The following is a 23,198-nucleotide window of genomic DNA, read 5'->3' on the forward strand; positions in this document are numbered from 1 at the left end:
GCTCCCTGCGAGCGAGGGCGCTCACGCGAGCCCCCACCTTCATACGAAACCTCCCCATATGAAGGAGAACGATCCTCTGAAGAGCGGCGCCTAGATCTCTTGATCGGAAGAGAAACGTCCTTCTTCCTACGTGATCTAACTGCTAGAGAGTCTGCTAGCGCCGTGATCTGAGCTTGAAGTCCCGCGAGTACTCTCGTAGGAGAATCTTCTAATTCTTCCTCGGAAGCAGGCGCCGAGCGCGGAGCGCGAGAAGAAGAACGATCACAGGATTTCTTGTGTTTCTTCGCCTCCACCGACGATTCTTCCGGGAAAACCTCCGGACTAGAAGCCAAAGGACTGCAGGGAGCCTTCCAAGCCCATCTTCAAACCGGGCGCGACGCATCCGGGGAGTTCCAACCTCTCTTCGGAGAGGGAGACGACGAAGAGGAGAAGCATTGGCGTAGGAGCTCCTTCTTGTAGCGATCCGAGGCAGCCTGGGAGCGTACTTCAGGATCTGCCGAGGGGACGCCTGACCGGTGGGGGCTCTCCCTAGCCCTCCTGCGGCTTTCGACTTTCCTACTCCACTGGAACTGGGAGTCTGGAAGAGGTCTAGGCCTAGAGGCACTAAGGAGCGGTCAGACGCACCCTCCACAACACTGGGGACACTGCACTGATCACTAACACTCTCCTTACCTTCCAACTGACGAATCTTCTGATCCACAGAAACGATTCTTGGCTTTCAGAGCTGCCGCCTCCGAAGGCGAATCTCCGGCTTCGGTGCGGGGAGCAGCCTGGGCTGCAACTTGGGAAGAAGGTTCTAATTCTACGTTAGTACTATTAGGATCCACATCCAACTCACTCATTCTAGATCTGCTAGAACTTCTAGAGGAAGCCTTACGCACTCTATCACGTTCCAACTTCCTAACATAAGAAGAGAGAGCCTTATATTCTTCTTCATTCAATCCCTTACATTCACTACAAGGGTTAGCAAACGCACAATCATTCCCCCTGCATTTCATGCAAACCGTGTGGGGGTCTACCGAAGCTTTCGGCAACCTCACCTTACATCCTTCATTCACGCAAACCCTAAACAACACGAAGTTTTAACTACCGATTCTAGATCAGACATCGTTAAAGAAAATCAAACTCAAAATCAAACCGGTCCACAATCAGCGTATGCCAAGCCAAACAAAGCGAATACGTCACCAAAAGAAGTCCAAATTAACTCCAGGCAAGCGAGAATCGAAAAACTATCGAGAGGAACCGACAACAGTTGTTATCGTTCCCGCGACAGAGAAAAATCTGACAAGCTTACGGGAGTGGTTCGTACATCCGCCACCCAGCGGCGGGTAAGGTAGACCACCTGACCTACCTGTCGCGTGTGCCGCGAGATTTGAAATTCTGTCGGGAACGTCGGAGACTATAGCTAAGTATAATATCTGTCAGGGAAGTTCATGTACAAAAATGTTTACCTGCAGCATTGGTAACGCTGGCAGTTATTATTTTACCTAAGTGTAGGTAATTTTGTGGGGTCTTGTTCGGGTTGGTCAGGTGACCAGGACTAATTCAAGTGCTCAAGTGGTGTATTGCAATAACACTCTTCACTGATCACTTTGTCCATGCATTTTTTTTTCTTTTTTACCACGCGCAACCTAAACACACTCATTTTCTGCTTTTTTATATTGATGTTGGCCTGCAAAACAACTTAGACCCCGTTAATTGAAATGAAGCATAAGACTTATGCAACCAGTTCCAATGTAAGGTATTAATTCATAATAATCCTGCATGTCAAATGTTAACATCATTGAGAGATTAGGCCTACATGTCAATTTCTTATATTTTGAGGCAATGGTAGGGTATAGGCCTACACATCAAATTCTTACATTTTGAGGCAATGGTAAGGCATAGGCATACACATCGAACTCTTATATTTTGAGGCAATGACAGACCATAGGCCTACCCATCAATTTCTTATGTTCTGAGGCAATGACAGGGTATACGGCTACTTGTCAATTTCTTATATTATGAAGCAATGTCAAGACATAGTCCTACACATAAAATTTTTATATATTGAGACAAAGACAGGACATGGGCCTACACATCAATATCTTATTGCAAATAGTTTTCTACTTGTACCTGTTGGAAATAAGAGTAGCTTTTAATTAATATAGTGGTTTCAACTCCATGATATATAATGTATATGGATAAATTGGAATTGGAAAGTACACATAAAAGCAAGAGCATATACACATCCATGCCTGGATGGCCAAAGTAACTAACGCCACTATACCACAGAGAATAAAAGTAAATAAAACTTGTGGTTGTGTAGCCGATGGCACACACAGATCAATCTTAGTACTGTCTCAGCCTTGCACACAACTATCAAACTGCTCTCCAGTTAGCAGGAGTAGGCAGATAATTCTTTATACCAGTACTTTACGAATACGTCTATGTTTATTCTGCAATGTTAGGACACCTTATGGAAAATTTTCAGATACTACAAGCACCATAACAACAGCAACAAAAAGAAGAATACAGGCGGTCCCCGGGTTACGACGGGTCCGACTTACGACGTTCCGACGCTTTTTCTTAAATATTCATTGAAAAATTCGCCCTGGGTTACGACGCTTTTTCCGAGGTTACGACGCTGACGCTTCTGACGCTCCGAGTTTACGACGCTTTTAAAAAACGCATACTATGATAAGAATCCTTTATAGTTTAGCACAGTTTCTCTCTCTCTCTCCTCTCTCTCTCTCTCTCTCTCGTAGTAGCCATCTTGCTTGGTGAGACGTTCCCGCGTGAAATCAGATTAATCAACAGATATCACAAGTTTAACATACGACTAGAATTTGAGAAATATCTAGAAGTGTTCGTGAACTATCGGTGATAAGATTAGTGTGAAAATAGTAGGATAAAGCGTCTTATAAGTTAGTTTATAAATCAGAACAAGATGGCAGTAAGTTCCAACTGCGGGAAGAGATGGCGTAATTTAGCGTGTTTAGCAGATTCGCAATACGATGAGGTAGCAGGAAGGGAACTGGCATTTCTCATCTATGAAATCAGCAACAGTCCTAACCAAAAAGATACAAAGCATTCATAGATATATTAGGAGGATATAATCCTTTCAAACTGGAACAAATCTAATGAAAACATCTTGAAAATAATTGAAGAAGTTCCAAATAAAATCCAAGTGGTCAAGCGACTCATAAAGAAAATATACATAAACCAACATATTCCGACAAAGAAAATTGAATAAGGGGTGAATCTTGTGAATATCCTAATTGACGCATTAGGAAAAAGAATGCCAAAAAAGCATGCAAACTGTGTAAGGTTTGGGTATAGCATAGTCAATCCACAAAACCTAATCAGAAAATGTGCTGCATGCAACATTCCGACCCATCCACAGTGTGCTGAGGTAATACAAGATATGAGAAAAGATACAAGAATTTTTTGTTCAACATGTCTATCATGGATAGACAATGTTATTAAATCAAGATTGAATGTACAAATAGTCAGGATGAAGAAGAAGAGGAAGAGAAAGAAGAAGAAGAAGAAGAAGAAGAAGAAGAAGAAGAGGAAAACGGAAGAGAAGTAAAACAAAAATGAAATGGACAGAAAAAAATAAGGAAAACAAAGAACAAGATAAAAGTATGGATGCAGAGATACTCATTGATACTACATATGAGGCAATTAAAGCAGCATACCTACGAAGAAAATAAATTACGATATGCAACAGAAAAGCAAATCCCGAAGAGGCTCTACCCAGATCTACACAATGACGGGAAAGAGGAAAAATAGACAAGAAAGACAAAATCTGCAACCTTTTGAAAAGAGGGAATTGCAGATTTGGAGAAAGATGTTACTACAAACATCCTAAGGTATGTCACAACTATGAAATATATGGTAAATGTGCATACCTAGATGGATATGGGGATGATTGCAGAGATCTGCATCCAAAAATATGCAAAAACATAAAAGAAGGAAAAGGATGTAAGTTCGACAAAAAATGCAAATATATGCACCCTGTAGCCATGAATCATAATCAAATAAATAACCAACCAAGTAATAAAATCCAAAATAAGAAAGAAACAATAAAGAGAGAATCAAGAATATCAGGTAAAAGAGAAAAGCAAACCACCAATGAGATATGCAGAGATGTCAGCAAAAATTTCAATGCATCAGCTCCAAAATTCTACTCAAGGGATAATAACTGTATTTATTATGCAAGAGGATATTGCAGAAACGGAGAAATTGCAGATTCAGACACAAAAATGAATAATGATGATGAAGGAAGATCAAATATTATGGAAAAGTTGGATTTTTTAATGTCAGAATTTCTGGAAATGAAAAAGAACAAATACCAGAACAGAAAGAGATATGGGAAAAATCCTTATTACTACCAATATTAAATGAAGGAGAAAACATCGCAAGAAACCATCATAGTGATGAATGCGCAGGGTTTAGTTACGAGTAACTCAAAAAGAAAATAGAGTACTTAGAAGAACTAACCCAAATTGAAAAGAAAATAGATATAATGAATATAAGTGAAACCTGGTATTCCCAAGAGACTGGGAATGATGATCAAATAAAAGGGTTCCAAACTTATAGATCAGATAGAAAAAATAGGAATCAAGGGCGAACCGCGATATATGGGAAAGACAAAAAAAAAAGAAAAAATATAAGAGAAATATAGCAACTCAGAATGTGAACTAATAGCGGTAGAACTTTGAATCTGAAAAATTTATGAACATAGTAATATATAGACCTCCTAATACTAAAGAGTTTGACTTAATAATTGAAAAATTGGATGATATATGTAGAAATCACAAGGACTGGACTTCTCTATCTGGTGACTTCAACTTTCCTTTCGTAGAATGGAAAGAACGAATAGGAGATTGTGGATGTACTTATACATATAAAAAAGAGAGTAATAGTAGTGCAGAAGATAAGAGGCAATTCGAAAAGCTATTAGATATGCTACTAGAATACAACATTCAACAAATAAATCACCTGCCAACAAGAAAGGAAAATACTTTAGACCTAGTATTTGTAAACGAGGTGAATTATGTTAAAGAAATAATAGTTTATAATGCGAGTATTTCAGACCATAATGTCATAGAATTAACAGTTCATTCCAAAGCAAGTGAAAACAGAGATAAGCAAGAAATGAAAAGTGGGAAGGATTATGGAAAATACAACTTCTACAGTAAAAATATAAAATGGTCAGAAATAAATGAAGAATTAAACAAAGATTGGGATAACATTTTCGTAAGCGATGACATAAGGTAAAATACGGAGATATTATATAAAATATTAGAGAAAAATAGTGGATAAATATATACCGAAGAAGAAAAGTAAACATCATTCATGCATACCAAGAGACAGAAGGATCTTGTTCAGAAAATCAGAAAGTGGAAAAAGGTCTTGCAAAAGAAAAAAATGCATGGAAAGTTATAGAACTAAAAAGTAAGATAGAAAATGCAGAACAAAAGATTATACAATCAAAAGAAAATGAAAAACGGGAATTGGAAGAAAAAATCCTATTAAATATCAAGCAAAACCCCAACTATTATACTCATATGCGAAGAAGATGAATAAAAGAAGAATAGAAATAGGCCCTCTGAGAATTGAAGGGAGATTAACGAATGAAAAAAAGGAAATTTGCAACATACTGGCAGAACGATATAGAGAATTCACCCTAGAATAGATAATGAAGATAATGATATAGAAGTAAGGGCACGAAAAATAGTGAATATTTAGCTGACATAGAAATTAATGAAGCTGATATTGTGCACGCAATTAATGAAATTAAAAATGGAGCTGCTGCAGGGCCTGATGGAATCCCTGCTATTTTGTTAAAGAAAGTAGTTCATTCTATCGCAAAGCCACTTGCAATATTATTAAGACAAAGTGTAGATACAGGCAAGATTATGATGAGCACAAATAGCATATATCACCCCTACTTTCAAAAGTGAATCAAGACTTGAGGCAAGTAATTATAGGCCTGTGTGAGTCTAACATCACATATTATGAAAGTGTATGAAAGGGTAATGAAGAAAAAATATTATGAAACATTTAATAAAAAATAATTTGTTTAATATAGGACAACACGGTTTCGTACCCGGAAAAGTACACAAACCCAACAGTTAGTCCACCGTGAGAACATATTCAAAAATATGAAAAGCGGAAATGAAACAGATGTGGTTTATCTAGACTTTGCAAAAGCTTTTGACAAAGTAGACCATAAATATATTAGCAAAGAAAATTAGAAAACACAATATCGTATATAAAATAGGAAGATGGTTAAAAGAATTTTTACACAACAGAAACAGATAGTTATTGCAAACGATGAGAAATCGGATGAAACCAAGGTAATATCCGGTGTGCCACAAGGTACGGTGTTAGCTGCAATACTGTGTTATTATGATTGAAGACATAGACAGTAATGTTAAGATTCGGTAGTGGAGTAGTTTCGCTGATGACACAAGAATAAGTAGAGAAATTACTTGTGATGAAGATAGGAACGCTCTACAAAGAGACCTTAACAAAGTATATGATTGGGCAGAGGAAAATAGGATGGTATTTAACTCTGATAAATTTGAATCAATAAATTATGGAGACAGAGAAGGAAAGCTATATGCATATAGGGGACTATAATGAGACAATCACAAAATAAGGAAGCAGTTAAAGACCTTGGTGTGATGATGAATAGGAACATGTTATGCAATGATCAAATAGCAATTCTTTTGGCAAAATGTAAAGCAAAAATGGGAATGTTGTTACGGCACTTCAAAACAAGAAAAGCTGAACACATGATTATGCTTTATAAAACATATGTTCGTAGTCCACTTGAATATTGCAATATGATATGGTACCCACACTATCAAAAGGATATTGCACAAATAGAGAGTGTACAAAGGTCCTTTACAGCTAGAATAGAAGAAGTTTAAGGACCTTGACTACTGGGAAAGACTACAATCATTAAAATTATAGTCTAGAAAGGAGAAGAGAACGCTACATGATAATTCAGGCATGGAAACAGATAGAAGGAAGGAATAACAGAAAAATATCATGGAACTAAAAATATCAGAAAGAGCAAGCAGAGGTTGATTAATAGTGCCCAAAACAATACCAGGAAAAATAAGGAAAGCACACAGGAACATTTAATCCACTACGCACCAGCATCGATAATGCAGCGTCTATTCAATTGCGTTGCTTCAGCTCATCTGAGGAATATATCAGGAGTGAGCGTAGATGTGTTTAAGAATAAGCTCGACAACTATCTAAACTGCATCCCAGACCATCCAAGATTGAAGATGCAAAATATACCGGAAGATGTACTAGCAACTCTCTGGTAGACATTAGAGGTGCCTCACACTGAGGGACCTGGGGCAACCCGAACGAACTGTAAGGTAAGGTCTCTCTCTCTCTCTCTCTCTATATATGTATGTATGTTTTTTTGTATGATAAATAAATGATTTACTATTTTCAAATATTAATATTAATTTACACAGCAATAATATCAATTCATTAAAGAAAATACCATAGTGAATTAGTAAGATTTTAGCTTATATTTAAAAAATTATGGAAGAATGAAGGAAATCCCAGTCTTCTCTTCAGTAACCCTTTTTTCTCGAGATCCAGGTACTAAACTAAAAACCTGTCCCTGATATATCAAGTTTTGTGACAGCCAGGAGGGGGAAGAGCTGCAGTGTTGCAATCACTGGTCGTTGCAATCACTGGTCTCTGCATTTACTTGGAGACTCAAGTATTTTTTGTTTATGTACTTGTACTATTTGTTTTTAATACTTTTCAAATAATAATAATAATAATAATAACAATAACTGTAATTACAAAATTAATGTGATAGTATTTTAAAGAAATACAATACGTACTAATCTATCCATGTCACTTTTAATTACGGTTAACTCTCTCTCTCTTTTGCCACACAATATAATAGTGTCATAGTGGTAACTCCCTCCCTCTCTTTCGCTCCGAAGCGTTAGCAAGAATTTTTTTTGAGAGAACAGAGAGAGATAAACACTCTCTCTCTCTTTTACCGAGATGAAAGAATTTTTATGGTACTAGTATGTAAAATGTTTATTGATAATTTCAGTTATTGAATAATAATAATAATAATAATAATAATAATAATATAATAATAATAATAAAGCTTTAATTACAAAATTCATAATGGTCGTATTTTAAAGAGATGAAAATGACCTTTCCATTTCACTTGTAAGGATAATTCTTCTTTCTTACTGAGATGAGAGAATTTTTATGGTAGATGCAGTGTTTATTATATTTTCAAAATAATATAGTAGTAGTATAATACGATAACTAATTTCAAAAGAAAATTCTTCCCTTTCTACCTCAACTCCAGTGACACTCGGAGCTTAACAATGCCATACAATGGTCAACGAATTTAATGGTTTTATTGTAATTTTCTTTCTCTTCTCTCATCTCTCTCTCTCTCTCTCTCTCTTACTGAGATTGAGATTTTCATGGACATTGTCTGTAATAAGTTTATCATTAACTATTTTCCAAATAAATAACAAATACTATTAACTGTAAGTACAAAATTCATATCTGAGTATTTTAAATACAATAATCATTCCATTTCTCTCTTTTAAATACTGTAAGGACAACACTCTCTCTCTCTCTCTCTCTCTCTCTCTTCTCTCTCTCTCTCCTCCACAAGATACTTGTCATACATTTGGTGTTTTATTTCTATTTCTTCCTTTGCTTCCTTTTATCTCTCTTGCTCTCAGCAAAAGAATTGATAGACAGACAAACATAATTGCACAGTCCTCTCTTTCTCTCTTCTCTGGAGAAATATATGTATTTATGGGAGGGGAAAAAGTTGCCTACAGACTTCATTTCAATCTACTGAAACCGTAAGGAGTTCTCTCTCTCTCTCTCTCTCTCCTCTCTCTCTCTCTCTCTCTCTCTCTCCTCTCTCTCCACAAGATACTTGTCATACATTTGGTGTTTCTATTTCTCTATCTCTCTGGAGAAATATATGTATTTATGGGAGGGGAAAAAAGCTGCCTACAGACTTCATTTCAATCTACTGAAACCGTAAGGAGTTATTTCTCTCTCTCTCTCTCTCTCTCTCTCTCTCTCTCTCTCTCTCTCTCTCTCTCTCTCTCTCTCTTGTATTTTAATGAAAATATACAGTAATTTGTGAATACACAGTATTGCACATGAAAAAAGTAAATTAGCGATAATTTTAGAGATACGGCCCTAAGATAAATTGCAAATTAGTGAAATTTTCCCTGTGGACATGTTTTCAAGAACGTTGTTCCGGCTTACGACGCGTCTTAAGAACGGAACCCCCGTCGTAACCCGGGGACTGCCTGTAATCACAAAAAAACGACTGAATATGAGATAGGCCTATAATCCAAATGTCACAAGCTGCATAAACCGACAAAGACTCATAGGACCTTATAGGTCTACGCCACTTTTTTATGATCGTGTTATTTCAAAAGATAATATGCTTAAGAAAATTCTCAGCAAATTTATATCAAACTTGACTTGTATAGCCTATCATACTGTAACTTTTTGCTAAACAAAGGTACATCCTGGTTTTGTTGAGTGCATCCCACCGAATGTTGTGGTCCCCAACCAACCCGCCCCTTATATGGGGGCTAACTGTATATGTATTATTGAAAAATAAAACATTGAAATGTTTCAATATATCCCATACAATATTTTAAATTACAAACTTGCTAAAAAAAGGAACAAGATGGAGCTGACCCCTCTCCCTGGAAGGCAACATTTCCCCAAGAGAGACAGAGCAGCATTATACATAACAGTATGGGCTTGGTTCAAACACTGGCTTGGGTAGGAGAGCAAAGCGAATGTTCACTCTCAAAGGCGATTGAATGAAAGACTGCATGCGTCACTAGGATTAACCATGTCTCTGACTCGCTTCCAACTCAACTACATATCAGATGCCAGATGCCTCGGATTCCTTGCGCTCACACTTTTTACCATTTTTTACCGGTTTCCAGCTGGCGCCAAAAAATCTATCCTAATGTTAGAACCAAAGGTTTGTTCCACGTATGAACAATGAGTACACTATGGTTATATGATATAAAAGGAAGCAGAGATATGTGATGATTTTCAGAAGCTTAAAAATAGATATGGACATCAAAGACTAATATGGTTTTAGCATGTGGGATGGTGGAAGAGTTATCAATTTAGATAGCACACAGTAGATATGGTATGGTATCAATGTGAGGGGGATCAGAAGTAGGGACTGAATAAGTAGTCATCTGAAAGAAAACTCAGAAAACCAGTACGTGTAACAATACAAGGGGACAAACCAAAATAGCAATAAATTAAAACATGACAAAGATGATGGTAATGAGGCACATCAAACAACATACTGTATATAGTAAGTTGTTTTCAACTTTCAACCTAAATCCCACATGAAAAAACTCATGCATATGAAATAAACATTTCATTGCACATATGATACTACAGAACATTTACGTACTCAAAAATACAAGTGCATGAAAATAATTTTGGAAAAACCCAAAAGGTTAGAAATTAACAAGTGTTATTATCTGCTATATTCCCCATAAACAATTCACATCTGTTATATTCCTAATATGTATTCACTAATGCATTTAAGTATATAAAATATGTACTCACATTTGCCACAAATACTTTATTCACGAGGGGACCTGTAATACCTAGAGACTCTAAGAAAACAGTTGAGAGGCCGTAAGTATTCCCTATTTTGTTTGGTGTTCCAACTTCAGTCCCTCTGTTAAAGTCTCGTCCACCTCTCATGTCAGTTTTCATTACGCTTCTGTGTCTATCTCGATCATAGTCATCCTGGCGTGAAGAAGGTCCACTCTTTAAAATAAAATTTAAAAGTCCATTAGCAAGATAAATTGAGCATAAAACAATATAAATGAAATGTTATGTTGTAAACTAAAGTGACATATATAATATGAAAACACATTTGTTAATGGACACATTCAGTCTTAACATTTACCCTTCTAGCAACAGTAGCCTACTATTAATACAAACATAACATATACCAATTTTAAAAGAAAACTATCATTGGAATAAGATTATCTTAATGAAACAAAAATATGGCAATTTCAATAAACTACTATAGTTCTACCATCACATGGCATTTAAAGATCTGCCCTGTTGCCAATTTTACAAAACATCAACTTTATATGCATGACAGACCTTTGAATGTCTTTGAGGCAAACCCTGAGGCTAAAATTATAAGATTATAGGGGTTGTTTTTCATTTCCAGGTATCTTAATATCCATATTTTCTTATTTTTTTCTATTTTAACATTTTAACTATTTTGTCAGTACTTGTTAGATGTACATCTATCACTATTACAAAATTAGATACTTGAAAGAAGTTAATTAATGCTATAGAAATAGGAGATATGTTTCTTGTTCTGTTATGAATTATGAATTTAAAAAGTTCTTAGTCGTCTATAGTTTTATCTATATCGAGGAGTGTCGTTCTTCTTCAGTTTCAGTTTCCTAATTATTTTGAGAGAGAGAGAGAGAGAGGAGAGGAGAGAGAGCGAGACGAGATGAGAGGAGAGAGAGACGAGAGAGAGAGAGAGAGAGAGAGAAGAGAGAGAGAGAGAGAGAGAGAGATTGTTTTCCTCACTCGTCCAGCTTACTCTATATAGTGCTTTATTTCATATTTCTTTGCTTTCCAATATATTCTTTACCTATGATATTAAGAAATCAAGTTATATGTAGAAAGAACTGCCTCCAAAAATACCGTGACTACCAAAAGTGCCCGCTGGAGACAGTTGTAACATGTTTATTCACAATTTTAAAATGTATGTGGAACTGTTTACAATATATTCAACAGCACCAAAATAAGATACCGTACTGATTGAAAATCTGATTCTGTTTTTTGTCACTGCATAAAAAACCTTAACAATTGTGAACCTATGCAACTGACTTAGAATTCAGCGTAATGATAAAGATGATATTTGATATCTGTAATGGGAGAACCTATGTTACTGTTATAGATTTGGCATATATGTGGAGATTAAACACGTGGATAGGATTCGAACAGCCCCGCCAGAGAGCTCATTTAATTTTGGAATGACTATATGTATACTTTGAATTTTCCTAGATACACTAACAAAGTATATACCTTCACCCCAGCTGTCACCAAATGTATATCCAAATCAAAAGAAGTTTTGCATCCTTGGCAAAACAAAATCCCAGGTTTTTAAAGCAAATAGCATTTTACATAAGCATACAAAACTAAAATAGCTACAGTCATGTGGGAGTTTTCCTCCACACAAACTAGAACCTGGTAAGAAGGTTCTACTGTTGGTAGGTAGGCAAGAGGTGGGGAGAGGGGATTACACCAAACTCACCTGTTGTCATCCAGCACTCCTTCCTCTGGCATCTAGAACTAAATTGGATTGTTGAATGGAATATAGAAATTTTCATAATAAATTTTATTATTTGGATACTTACCTACTGTTAAATTTAGCTATATCTCCCCGCCGATTAGGTGAGTCGGTATTAAAAAAAAAAAATCGAATGGCTGCCCAGATGACTGTATTTTACCCGTTCTCCACCAGGTGTGTTTCGAATGTTTTAGCTCTTGTCAGAATTCTCCTTGACAGCCCCACTAAGTTGTGGGGAGGCTGGGTGGGTCTACTTTAAACAGTAGGTAAGTATCCAAATAATAAATTTTATTATGAAAATTTATATTATTTGAGATGAATCTTACCTACTGTTAAATTTAGCTGATTCCCACATTAAGAAGAGGATGGTGGGTAGGAGCTAGACAAAGTTCCGCTCAGCCATTCGAACTAAATGTTTCTTATACGAAACCCAAAACATTCTCACCTGATATGGAATCCTTGGCGGATTTTACTACCACCAGAAGTTGGATTCCATTCAGGGAGCAATGCTCTCATATGTATTCAGCAAAGAGCAGCCTTGCAGAGAAAACCGCTTTGATTCAGCCAGCATGAAACGCAAGCGGTATGAGGGACCCGTGCCTGGGTCCAAAAGCCCTATCAAATGACAGTCACTTAAAATGAATACCTTTACAATATAAAGGTACGCTCCTATACAAAATTTGTACCTTCACGCTCCCCAAAATATCAAAACCCAGGATTTAAACAATTGAGCCTAAAGAATTGCTCTTTTTCGGTTCAGGAAAAGACTACCCACTACTATTAGTGGATTAAGGGCTTTACTATTTTCAAACACAATTCTATATACCACATCTGTTTTTCTTAAAGCCACAAAACCAAAGGTTAACTTTGCCTCTTCCAGCATTTACCTTTGACAAAGATGTTCAAGGTCTCTAAAAGGATGATAAAAATGTTCTAGGTTTAACCTTTAAATTTAAATGCCCAACAGGATAGAGAAGTCTCCCCCCCCCCGGGTTAAATTGGAATTCTTACAGAGAACTGTAAAGCATGGCCTTAACATCAACCTCAGCTCTTAGGCAGAAAGCTAAAATAGCATTCCCTTTACACCAGCTTAAATAAGGGTGCTGACAGTAAATTCAGATAAAAGTTTAGACCCGCATCTAAACTCCAGAGAGAGACTGATATAGAGATGAAGGGCTTCAATCTCAACACCTTACAGTGCTGGTCCTCAGCAAGATCTAAAAGTACTTGATGCAATACTGAGGAAAGTATGTATGGAACGATAACTTTGGAAGTAGACAGTGACAAGTCTTATCTCCTCTTAACAGAAAACATTGACGTCTACAAGGTTCCAAATGATGAAAATTCCTCCAGAATGGTACCCTCACCAACACAGACCACTGCTTCTGACCCCAGGCCATGGCAGTTTTAAATTAAGGACAGATCCTATAACAAATTGAAAATATTATTATTGGGAGGGGACATTCTACCATCTCCAAGCAGTCAAGGAGATGCCTACATCAATGGAACTGTATGGAATTGTGTAGAGCTGATTTCTTCTCAACGGAAGAATGAGTCATCTACCAAGAGCATTGGAATTTCTGAAAAGTTTTGCCCTGAGGTTACAAGGGCTCTACAGGAGACTAAGCAATTCTTGAACTTGACATTGCTCAATAGAATTTAGAGTAGATACAAGGGGCAGGCCTATGAGTCTGAATTAGGCAAAATTTAAGGAAACATCCACTGCTCAAGCCTGAGGGCCAACAAAGTAGTAGTAATCATTCAGATGTCCCTGTTCATCTACATGCTAGGAAGCTAAATGAGTGTTCCTTATATCCACACCTTAAATCCACACCAAGTGCCAAACTTACGGATGTAAAGGCCCTTGTAGGCAGTTGTTCTTCCTGAATCCCCAATTGCTACAACACTGTCCTTCCACAGATGGATGATCAAACCAATATGTTGTTTCATTTAACTCAAAGCAGCAACTTCCCACAAAGACTGTTTCTGACTGGGAATAAACCTGCTAAGCATCCTGATGTCTTTCCACTGCCCTGACATCTAAAAAGTTTTACCAGGTGTAGTTTGACCATTCTATGTTGCATGAAAGTGTAATAACACTAGTTAAACTCTGTGTTGCACGACAAAGGGAAAAGACCAAAACTTAGACTTAGGTTTAAGAACCAAATGGACAATTCCTGGTTACAGTGTCCTTCGTATAGTCCTGGAGCCAAAGTTGGTTCTGGATTACTTACAATGAAAGTTATCTGTAAGTCGTAATTCTTATGTTGAAACTGTACATTAATTGAGCATGATTATCTGAAAATAACCCGTAAGGCCATTTTTCCTAATGAGGAAAAGCCTTTACAATATAGGAAGTTTCCTTCAGGTCTAAAATCTTCAAGCAGCACATGCCTATTCATCTTGACTGACAAGCATGCATAATTAACTATCATCCCCACATCACTAGATAAGTATGGGGATATAAAGAATTAACATTATAATGCATAGAAATTGAGCCACAAGAAGCACCAGGTCCTTGGCCTTTGGAATACTGTTGACAGAGTGGACTAACTTGAATCACTGATTCTGTACAAGTGTCTTGCTCCTAAAGTCGACACCATCTACCAATGGGCAAAAAGTCCTGACTAAATTATAGAGGGCTGCACATTAACCCAAAGTGCACAGAACAGCAATACCTTCTAGTAAAACCTCTTGAAGGAACTTGCATAACTGTGGATGTATGGTAAGTGGAATACATTCTGCATGTGTACCACAAGTCTGACCATTCTTTGGAAAGGCACTAAAACCATGCGAGAAAACCAACAAGTATATGGGCAGACACTTACTGTTATTCAGTCTCCAAATGTCCTAGAATATCTCCAATTACTTATGGGTGTCTTCCTAAAGAATTACCCTTGGACCATCATTCCCTCTATATACAATCTCCTACTAAAAGAGACTTATGAGAGATTTATGCAGCTATAAGAGGGAGATTAAACTAGTGGAGGACAACCAAAAAGAATCACATTGCCCTTCACCGTTTCCACCATATAACATACCGGTCCAAAGTCTCTCCACGGATGTTAGGAGGTTGCAACTGTCCATATCCCAGAACCCGAATCTGCACTTACCCCCGAAAGGTATAAAATAAGACTACCAATAGATAATCCCAAGCTGCATAATCAGACAGGAAGCGAAAGTGTTCTCACTTCTTCCAAACAGTGTGAGTATAAGCATGAGGACATTACCCTGCAGCATCAGAAATGAGTTACTTGTTTCCCTGCTAAAAACTCCTGCTGGGTTGGCGTCTCCACCTCTCAAGAAGTCGCACAGACAAGGCAATGAAGATAAAAGGTAATAACTCAAGGTAGACTGAAAATCCATCAGCATGTCTGTCAGTCTCGAGTTCATTTCCCACAGGAAAGAGAAAGAAAGTAAACCTTCTATTAAAGACGGTTAAGGGACCCATAAGTGTTATACAGCAAAAGTCAGCCTTCGGCTCTCCGTGACTTTAAAAGACAAGACGACAAGCCAAGGCACACAAAGGGAAATTGTGTTCGAGGACAAGAAAAATTACGAAATGCTCTCAAATTGGAGAAAGCGTGGTTCTCTTCTCGAATATTTAGTGCGCCAAAATACGCTAAGACAATTAAGATATATTCTCTATGTGGCCTCTACCCTCAACAAAATGAGGATACAGCAAGGCATAGTGTGGCAACAAACGCAGACCGGCCCAACCGAGTTCCTCCACCAACTCCATTAAAACTCTTCTTCCATCAGCGGGCAACGGGAGGGGACAGCTGCCAACAGGAGGTAAACAAAGAGCTTAAAGGATTACTCTTTCTCCGCAACCCTTGGCAACAAAAAGCGACACTTGTCAATAAGGGGTGACAGCAGCTGGGTGCTGTATCGCATCCACCACGACTCAATGAGAGCAAGACAGTTAAGCGACTCGGGACTTGGCCAAGTCCGCACTGCACGAGTCAACTGCGTTCACACGACAAGACGAGTCAACAATGTCCACCGCAGGGTTCCCAGATGTATCAGAACAAATTATCGTACCAAATCTCTTCAAATCATCATATTTTGATTAATAATTGTTTATCGTACAGAGGATCAAATTATCGTACTCATACGATAATTATCGTACGTCTGTGAACCCTGGTCCGCAGTCCACACGAGTCGACACTCGACAGAGGGAGAGAGAGAACGAGGTGCCAAAAATGGAGGGGCGGTGGGAGCTACCAACGCCCCCGCCTAGTCCGAAAGCGATCGTACATACTCGAAAGTATTCCTATTGAAACTAAGTTAGAAATCTCTGAAGCTAGAATATCTAACTCGGTGAGAAGTTCAGATACTACAGACAGTGTAGACTTGAAAGAGAAGCATTAATCGAGGCAGTAGTAAGAGATTTGCCGATAGCCAAAGAGAAAGCATGCAAAGAACAAACATTACGAAGAAAAAGGAATATGCTAGCATACAAGAATTTAGAATAACCAAAACATGAGAGATAAACAGTCGACTGAGTCGACATATCTGAATGTGTAAAACTCACTACAAATACATTATCATCAACTCAATAAAATGCCTATACAGTGGTACCTCGAGATACGAAAGGCTCAACTTACGAAAAACTCGAGATACGAAAGCCAGAACGAAAAATTTAACGGCTCTACATACGAAAAGTTTTCAAGATACGAAAGGTTTCTGTAAAGTCTGAGATTCGCCCGAACCACCGATAACAATTTTGAAACGCGCGCCGCCAACTTAGTAGACTTGCCACCATCCTCCTGCTCTCCCATTGGTCCTGATGCTAGTCGCGGCCATGCAGATCCTTCTCTCCTATTTGGTCAGCATCCCTCCCACCATGCATCTATGTACGTGGTGGCGTACCTCGGCCACTTGGTACCAGCATCGTTATCGTATGCACGCGGTATTCGTTCGGTCTAACGATTTCGTTTAGTAACGTAAATTTGTTAGTGATTTCGTTGCAACACATACGTACTTTACCATGTTGTGCGAAAACTTTATTCTACTTATAAGTAAATTACGTACAAGATAACGTAGTCATGTGTCCCAAGAAAGTTGAAATTCACGGAAAGAAGCGAATGCTCTCTTTGGAGACAAAGATGGAGATTATCAAGAAGTATGAAGCTGGTATGCGATTGAGTATGATCGCCAAGGAATACGGCCGAAATCCGTCGACAATAGGCACCATCCTTAAACAGAAGGATGTCATCAAAGCAGCATCACCTTCCAAGGGCATCACTATTTTGTCCAGCAAGAGGACCCAGTGCACGACAAGACGGAAACGGTTGCTTCTTGTCTGGATAAAAGACAAAGAAATCGCTGGCGATACGATAACGGAGACGGTAATCTCAAGCCAGCGCTGTTTTCGGCGATTTGATTGCGCAGGCGGAAGACGACGGAGGGGAAAGGACATCAACGCAAACCCCAGAGTTCAAGGCTTCGCATGGCTGGTTCGAGAAATTTCGTAAACGGACTGGCATCCATTCGGTGGTGCGGCATGGGGAGGCTGCCAGCTCGGACACGAAAGCGGCCGAAGCACTTAAAAAGAAGTTCGATGAGATGATGACCAAGGAAGGCTACAGTTCTCAGCAAGTCTTCAAGTATAATGAGACTGGCCTTTTTTGGGAAAAAAATGCCTTGTCGGACGTACATCACGGAGGAAGAGAAGAAGCTACCCGGACATAAGCCTATGAAAGACAGGCTTACGCTCGCACTTTGTTCAAACGCCAGTGGGGATTGCAAGGAGAAGCCCCTACTGGTGTATCACTCCGAGACTCCTCGAGCCTTCAAGGCCCACAGTGCTTAAGGAGAAGCTTCCAGTGATATGGAGGGCTAATGCAAAAGCCTGGGTAACGAGGCTTTTGTTCACGGAGTGGGTAAATCTGTTTCGGCCTGACAGTAAAGAAATTTTTGGAAGAGAAGCGCCTCCCCCTGAAATGTCTGCTGGTGTTGGACAATGCCCCTCCCCTTCCCTCCCTCCTGGCCTCGAGGAAGATATCCTAGCGGAGTATTCCTTCGTCAAGATTCTTTTTCTTCCACCCACACAACCCCTCTCCTCCAGCCCATGGACAAGCACGTGATATCGAACTTTAAGAAGCTGTACACGAAACATCTTTTCAAGAGATGTTTCGACATCACCAATACCACAAACCTCACCTTCCGTGAATTTTGGAAGGAGCATTTCGACATCATCATTTGCATCCGACTCATCGACCAAGCTTGGCAGGAGGTTTCGAGGCAAACCTTGAATTCCTCGTGGAGGAAACTCTGGCCTGATGCCGTATCTGCCCGAGACTTCGAGGGATCGACGTGGGCGAAGCTGGTGCTGCAGATTCAGAAACAGTTGACGATCCTGAAACTGTTTTGGAACCAGATCTTGACAAGATCGTTGCACTCGGCAAGTCCATGGGGCTGGTCGTCGACGAGAACGACATCAACGACCTTCTCGAGGAGCACCAAGAGGAGCTTACGACAGATGACCTGAAGGAGTTGGAGGCATGCAACATAACGTCGTTCAAGAGGAGTTCTCTAGCAGCGGCAAGGAAGAGGAGGAGGACCCTATGACAACGGCAGAAATTAAGGATGTTCTAGCCGCTTTTCATAAAGTGCAATCGTTTATAGAAAAAAAAGACACCCCGAAAAGTCTCACACAGGTCGTATGCTTGCGCAGTTCGATGACGTTTGCCCGAGTCGTTTCAGGAACAGTGTGAAAAGTAGGCAGGAGAAGCAATCTTCCTTGGATCGTTATTTTTTAAAGAGGCCTTTAGCATTAGCAGGAGTAAGCAAAAAGGAAGAACTAAGTGATAAAAAACAGAAAGTAGTAAGCAAAAAGGAAGAACCAAGTGATAAAAAACAGAAAGTTGAAAGTTATGAAGTTGAAATTCTGTAAAAAAAAAAAAAAAAAAAAAAAAAAAAAAAAATTATTTTTAATTTTAGTTTTTTGTAAAATTAAGCATTACAGTTTTATTAATGTGTTTCGTAAATTTTAGTTTAGTTTTCCTTACATTATTTTGTGTTTCGTAAAGTTAAGTGTACGACGTACGTACGTATCTGCCGTTTGTCCTCCTCCTCCTCTGCCGCCACTTTCGAAGATAGCCTCACTCGAAAGGTAAACTTCCACATTTTACGTACAGTATTTCTTGTATACCATGTACATTAATACACTTTATTTACAGGTTAATTTGCATTACGCTATTAAGTTAGGTATTGAATGGTCCAATTTGTTGTAGTATTTCATTGTTTATAGGTCGATTTAGTTTCATAATGAAATTTACCGGGGTGTTTTTGGAGGGCTTGGAACGGATTAGCCATTTTACATGTAAAATGTGGTCCAAGATACGAAAACCTCATGATACGAAGGGTGCCTCGGAACGGATTAATTTCGTATCTCGAGGTACTACTGTACCTATATCATATATTATTAAGCCTATGCATGCTAACACTTCAAACTAGATGTTAAAGACAACAGAATGCACCTACGGAGCAAGCATTAACGCTTACTGAAACGGTCCTTATGTGAACTCTTTAACGATCTTTCGGTGAAAGCTTTAAACGAGATTCAGACCATGAAAAAGGGTGAAGTAGGTATTGGAGGGCACAGAATCCCATCGCACCGAGAACCGACCAGGTTCCCTGGCAGCGGACGTTTCCAACTGTCGCAGGGCAGTCTTAGGCTCGGGCTACGTACAGACAAGGGCACCAACACCTAACTTCTAACAGGGAACGCGAAAATGAGCGCACACTGGAGGGATTCGGAATGTTCCATCACGAATTAAGTTCAAATTGTATTAGAACTAAAAACAGGTTAATGTTCTAACTTCTCGTTACGCTTTTCCTGAACCGAATGGGGAGCAGAAGGCGGAGCTACAATGGAAGTCAATACAGGCAGCCCGCGGTTAACGGCGCAATCGCTCAACGGCGAATCGGTTTTTTTTAAATATTAATTTAAAAAATAAGGTATTTTTACGGCACAATTTTCGGTCAGCAGCACCGCTAGCGCTGTTTATGTCTAACGAGTACATACATTAGTAGAAATACCGTTCAGCCCATAAAGGTTATGCAAATGATATTAAAAAATTGTACTGAGAGTTATTACATAGGTATTAGGGTAAAATATAAGCCTCTGACGCTGTTCTATGCCAAAAATATCAAGTTAAATGAGCACAAATTTAGCAATGGATGTGTTGATTTATAAATGTTCATGCTTTTATGTTTAAAGTGTATGAAAATGTATTACGTATATGTATTTTTATTTCTGCAAATAAATATGATACAAAGGCAGCTTTTGAAACTGCCCTTAACGTTATAAAATATGATGTTTTTTCATGCAAATTTAGCGATCGATGTGTCGATTTTATAACTGGTTATGCTTTAATGTTTAAAAATGTGTATGCAAATGTATTATGTATAGGGTAATTTTAATTCTGCGCAGAAATATGATACTAAGGCAACTTTTGAAACTGTCATTCACGTTATCAAATACGATGTTTTTTCATGTTCATTCTTGTAAGCAGTTGCCTGCAGCTCTTCCAAAAATATAGAGTTGAAAAGAGTGCTAATTTAGCGATCAATGTGTCAATTTTATAAATATTTATGCTCTTACTTTTAAAATGTGTATGAAAATATATTACGTATGGGGTATTTTTACTTTGGACATAAATATGATACAAATTAAGGCATCTTTTTTGTAACTACCCTCCACATTTTCAGAGGATGTTTTTTCATGTTCGTTCTTGTCCACCACTGTTCCGAAAAATGAATGGTGTTTTTTTATTATTTATGCATCTTTTCCATAAATCCTTTAAAAAGTTATAATTACTTCACTGTATCTAATAATACTGTATGTATTCTCATATTTCTGGGTCGACCTGTGTTCGCCGGTGAAAAGATCCTTCTAGCCTCTTTTCTGATATAAATACTTTCTAAATATACCAGAGAAAAAGTTAGCATTGGTATGCAGAGGTTACTACCCTCGCGCAAGCACCCAAAAGGCGTCTGTATAAAGTTCGGGGCGTGTGAAAACCACTATTCGCAGGTCTCCTGCCATTTAGAGTATTCCTTCCCAAAAACCCCAAAATGGGGTGTGCTGCGACAACGGTCACTCCCACATCGCCTCTGTACTACCACTGTTGACGCCCGATGCGAGCGCCCTCACTCAATATTTTCTAGAAACTCTTTAGCAAAGACGCGTTCTCGCTTTGTGAATTATTTTCGTGTGATTTTGTGATCAATTTACGATGGGTTCCGCTCAAATGTCTCCGACACCTAAGTTGAGTACCCGAATTTCTGTTTTCAGTATATATTATGAAAATGGCAGTCTCGTAATAGACCCGTGAGCCCGTTTATAGTATTGCGGGAACACGGCGTCACAGGCATCTTGAATGCTACAAGCGGGAACGCGTGGCAAGGGTGCTATTGTTTACGAGTTAATATCTTAGCTATGGCTATCTCACTATATGTACCCTTTTTTCACATGTTGTTTAAGCAATACATATATTGCGGACATGTCATGGGATATCATTCTCGCCGCGTTATAATTATCAGTTCTATATTTTGAATTCAGATGTTATTTAAGGGGATAGTCGTTCAACTTTTACCCCCCCTTGCGGGCGTATGCGTAACCCTGACATGTTCCTATAATGACAGTATCATCTAAAATAAACAGTATTCCTGTACGAGAGAGGGAGAGACACATAAGGCTTCCTTTAACAGATAATTTTTCGAAATTAAGATGTAGCCTATAGCGCTTGTGAGAGAGAGTAGGAATACTGGTACCTCTTCCCTCTCTATCTCCATTTCTCTCTTTGTCGGTTTAGCCCATTCTCCCTCTCTCCATCGAGCTTCTCTCTAGCAAATATACTGAACATCGTCTTAATTTTGTTTAATGTTAACTATGCTAGTAAGTTTCACTGTAGTGACTGAGGAGTTGCTATTATAATTTGTCCGTGGGTAGTCGCTATCCTATCTAATTTCTAATTAATAAAGCTCTTTTTTCAATAAATCCGATTTAAAGAAGAATAGGATTATTCTTTTACCTCAAATCGAGCTTAACAAGTTAGTTATATAGGAGTATGCATAGCCAGACTGAACGAAGCTCGTCCTGACTGCCCCGATCAAAACAACCCAGTTAATCGGTTGACTATCTTGCAACTCCCTCAGGTTTTCCTTATTATTACTGTATTTATTCTTGTTAAGTTTTTTTCATTTATAAGTGAGCCATATTCCTGTACCATATAAGGTCTGCTTATTGCTGGCTAGACCCTCTACTTAGGCTATTCCTCCCGTTCGAGCCCCTTTCTGGTCGGAAATTTACCACAGTGACCCACGGTGTAAGACTGCCTACTTCGCTGATAAGTGACCACCCTACGATGATGAGTGATACCCACGGCAGGCTATAGGCTGTGTCGTTTTACACTTATGAGTGGTAGCCTAAACTTTGGCTACTGGAGTGATCGTCCTAATCAGTACCAAGGCCAATCACGATAAACCTGGGTTTCCTGTTAACTAATACCCCTACGGGGTAAGTTATATATATGACCAGTTGGCTGGCCACTTATGATTGGGTAGGTAGTCAGTCTCTAACCGACCACTACCAACTAACCACCCACCCCCACAGCCCCCCCACCCCCTCTCGGGAGGGCTAGGGCCTGGGGGACTGGGTTAGTGGTTCAAGAAAGAGGAGTCTTGTCCTCATACATATGGCCGGAGCTAAGTAATGTTGGATGGGATATCCTTCCTCCTGACTTGCTACCTCCGGCCCCCTTTTCCTTCTTTTTTGTAACTA

The 23,198-nt window shown here is 38.7% G+C and overlaps 1 protein-coding gene across 1 annotated transcript in view; it reads right to left on the reverse strand.

Moving 5' to 3' along the window:
* Positions 1-23,198, reverse strand: part of LOC135219463 (myelin expression factor 2-like) — a 159,697-nt gene that overhangs the window by 54,576 nt on the left and 81,923 nt on the right. The window contains 1 exon segment of the mRNA XM_064256258.1: positions 10,642-10,848. Within this exon segment, the coding sequence (XP_064112328.1) occupies positions 10,642-10,848 (207 nt within the window).

The sequence above is a fragment of the Macrobrachium nipponense genome, chromosome 1 (genome assembly GCF_015104395.2).
Source record: "Macrobrachium nipponense isolate FS-2020 chromosome 1, ASM1510439v2, whole genome shotgun sequence".
In the NCBI taxonomy this organism is placed as follows: Eukaryota; Metazoa; Arthropoda; class Malacostraca; order Decapoda; family Palaemonidae; genus Macrobrachium; species Macrobrachium nipponense.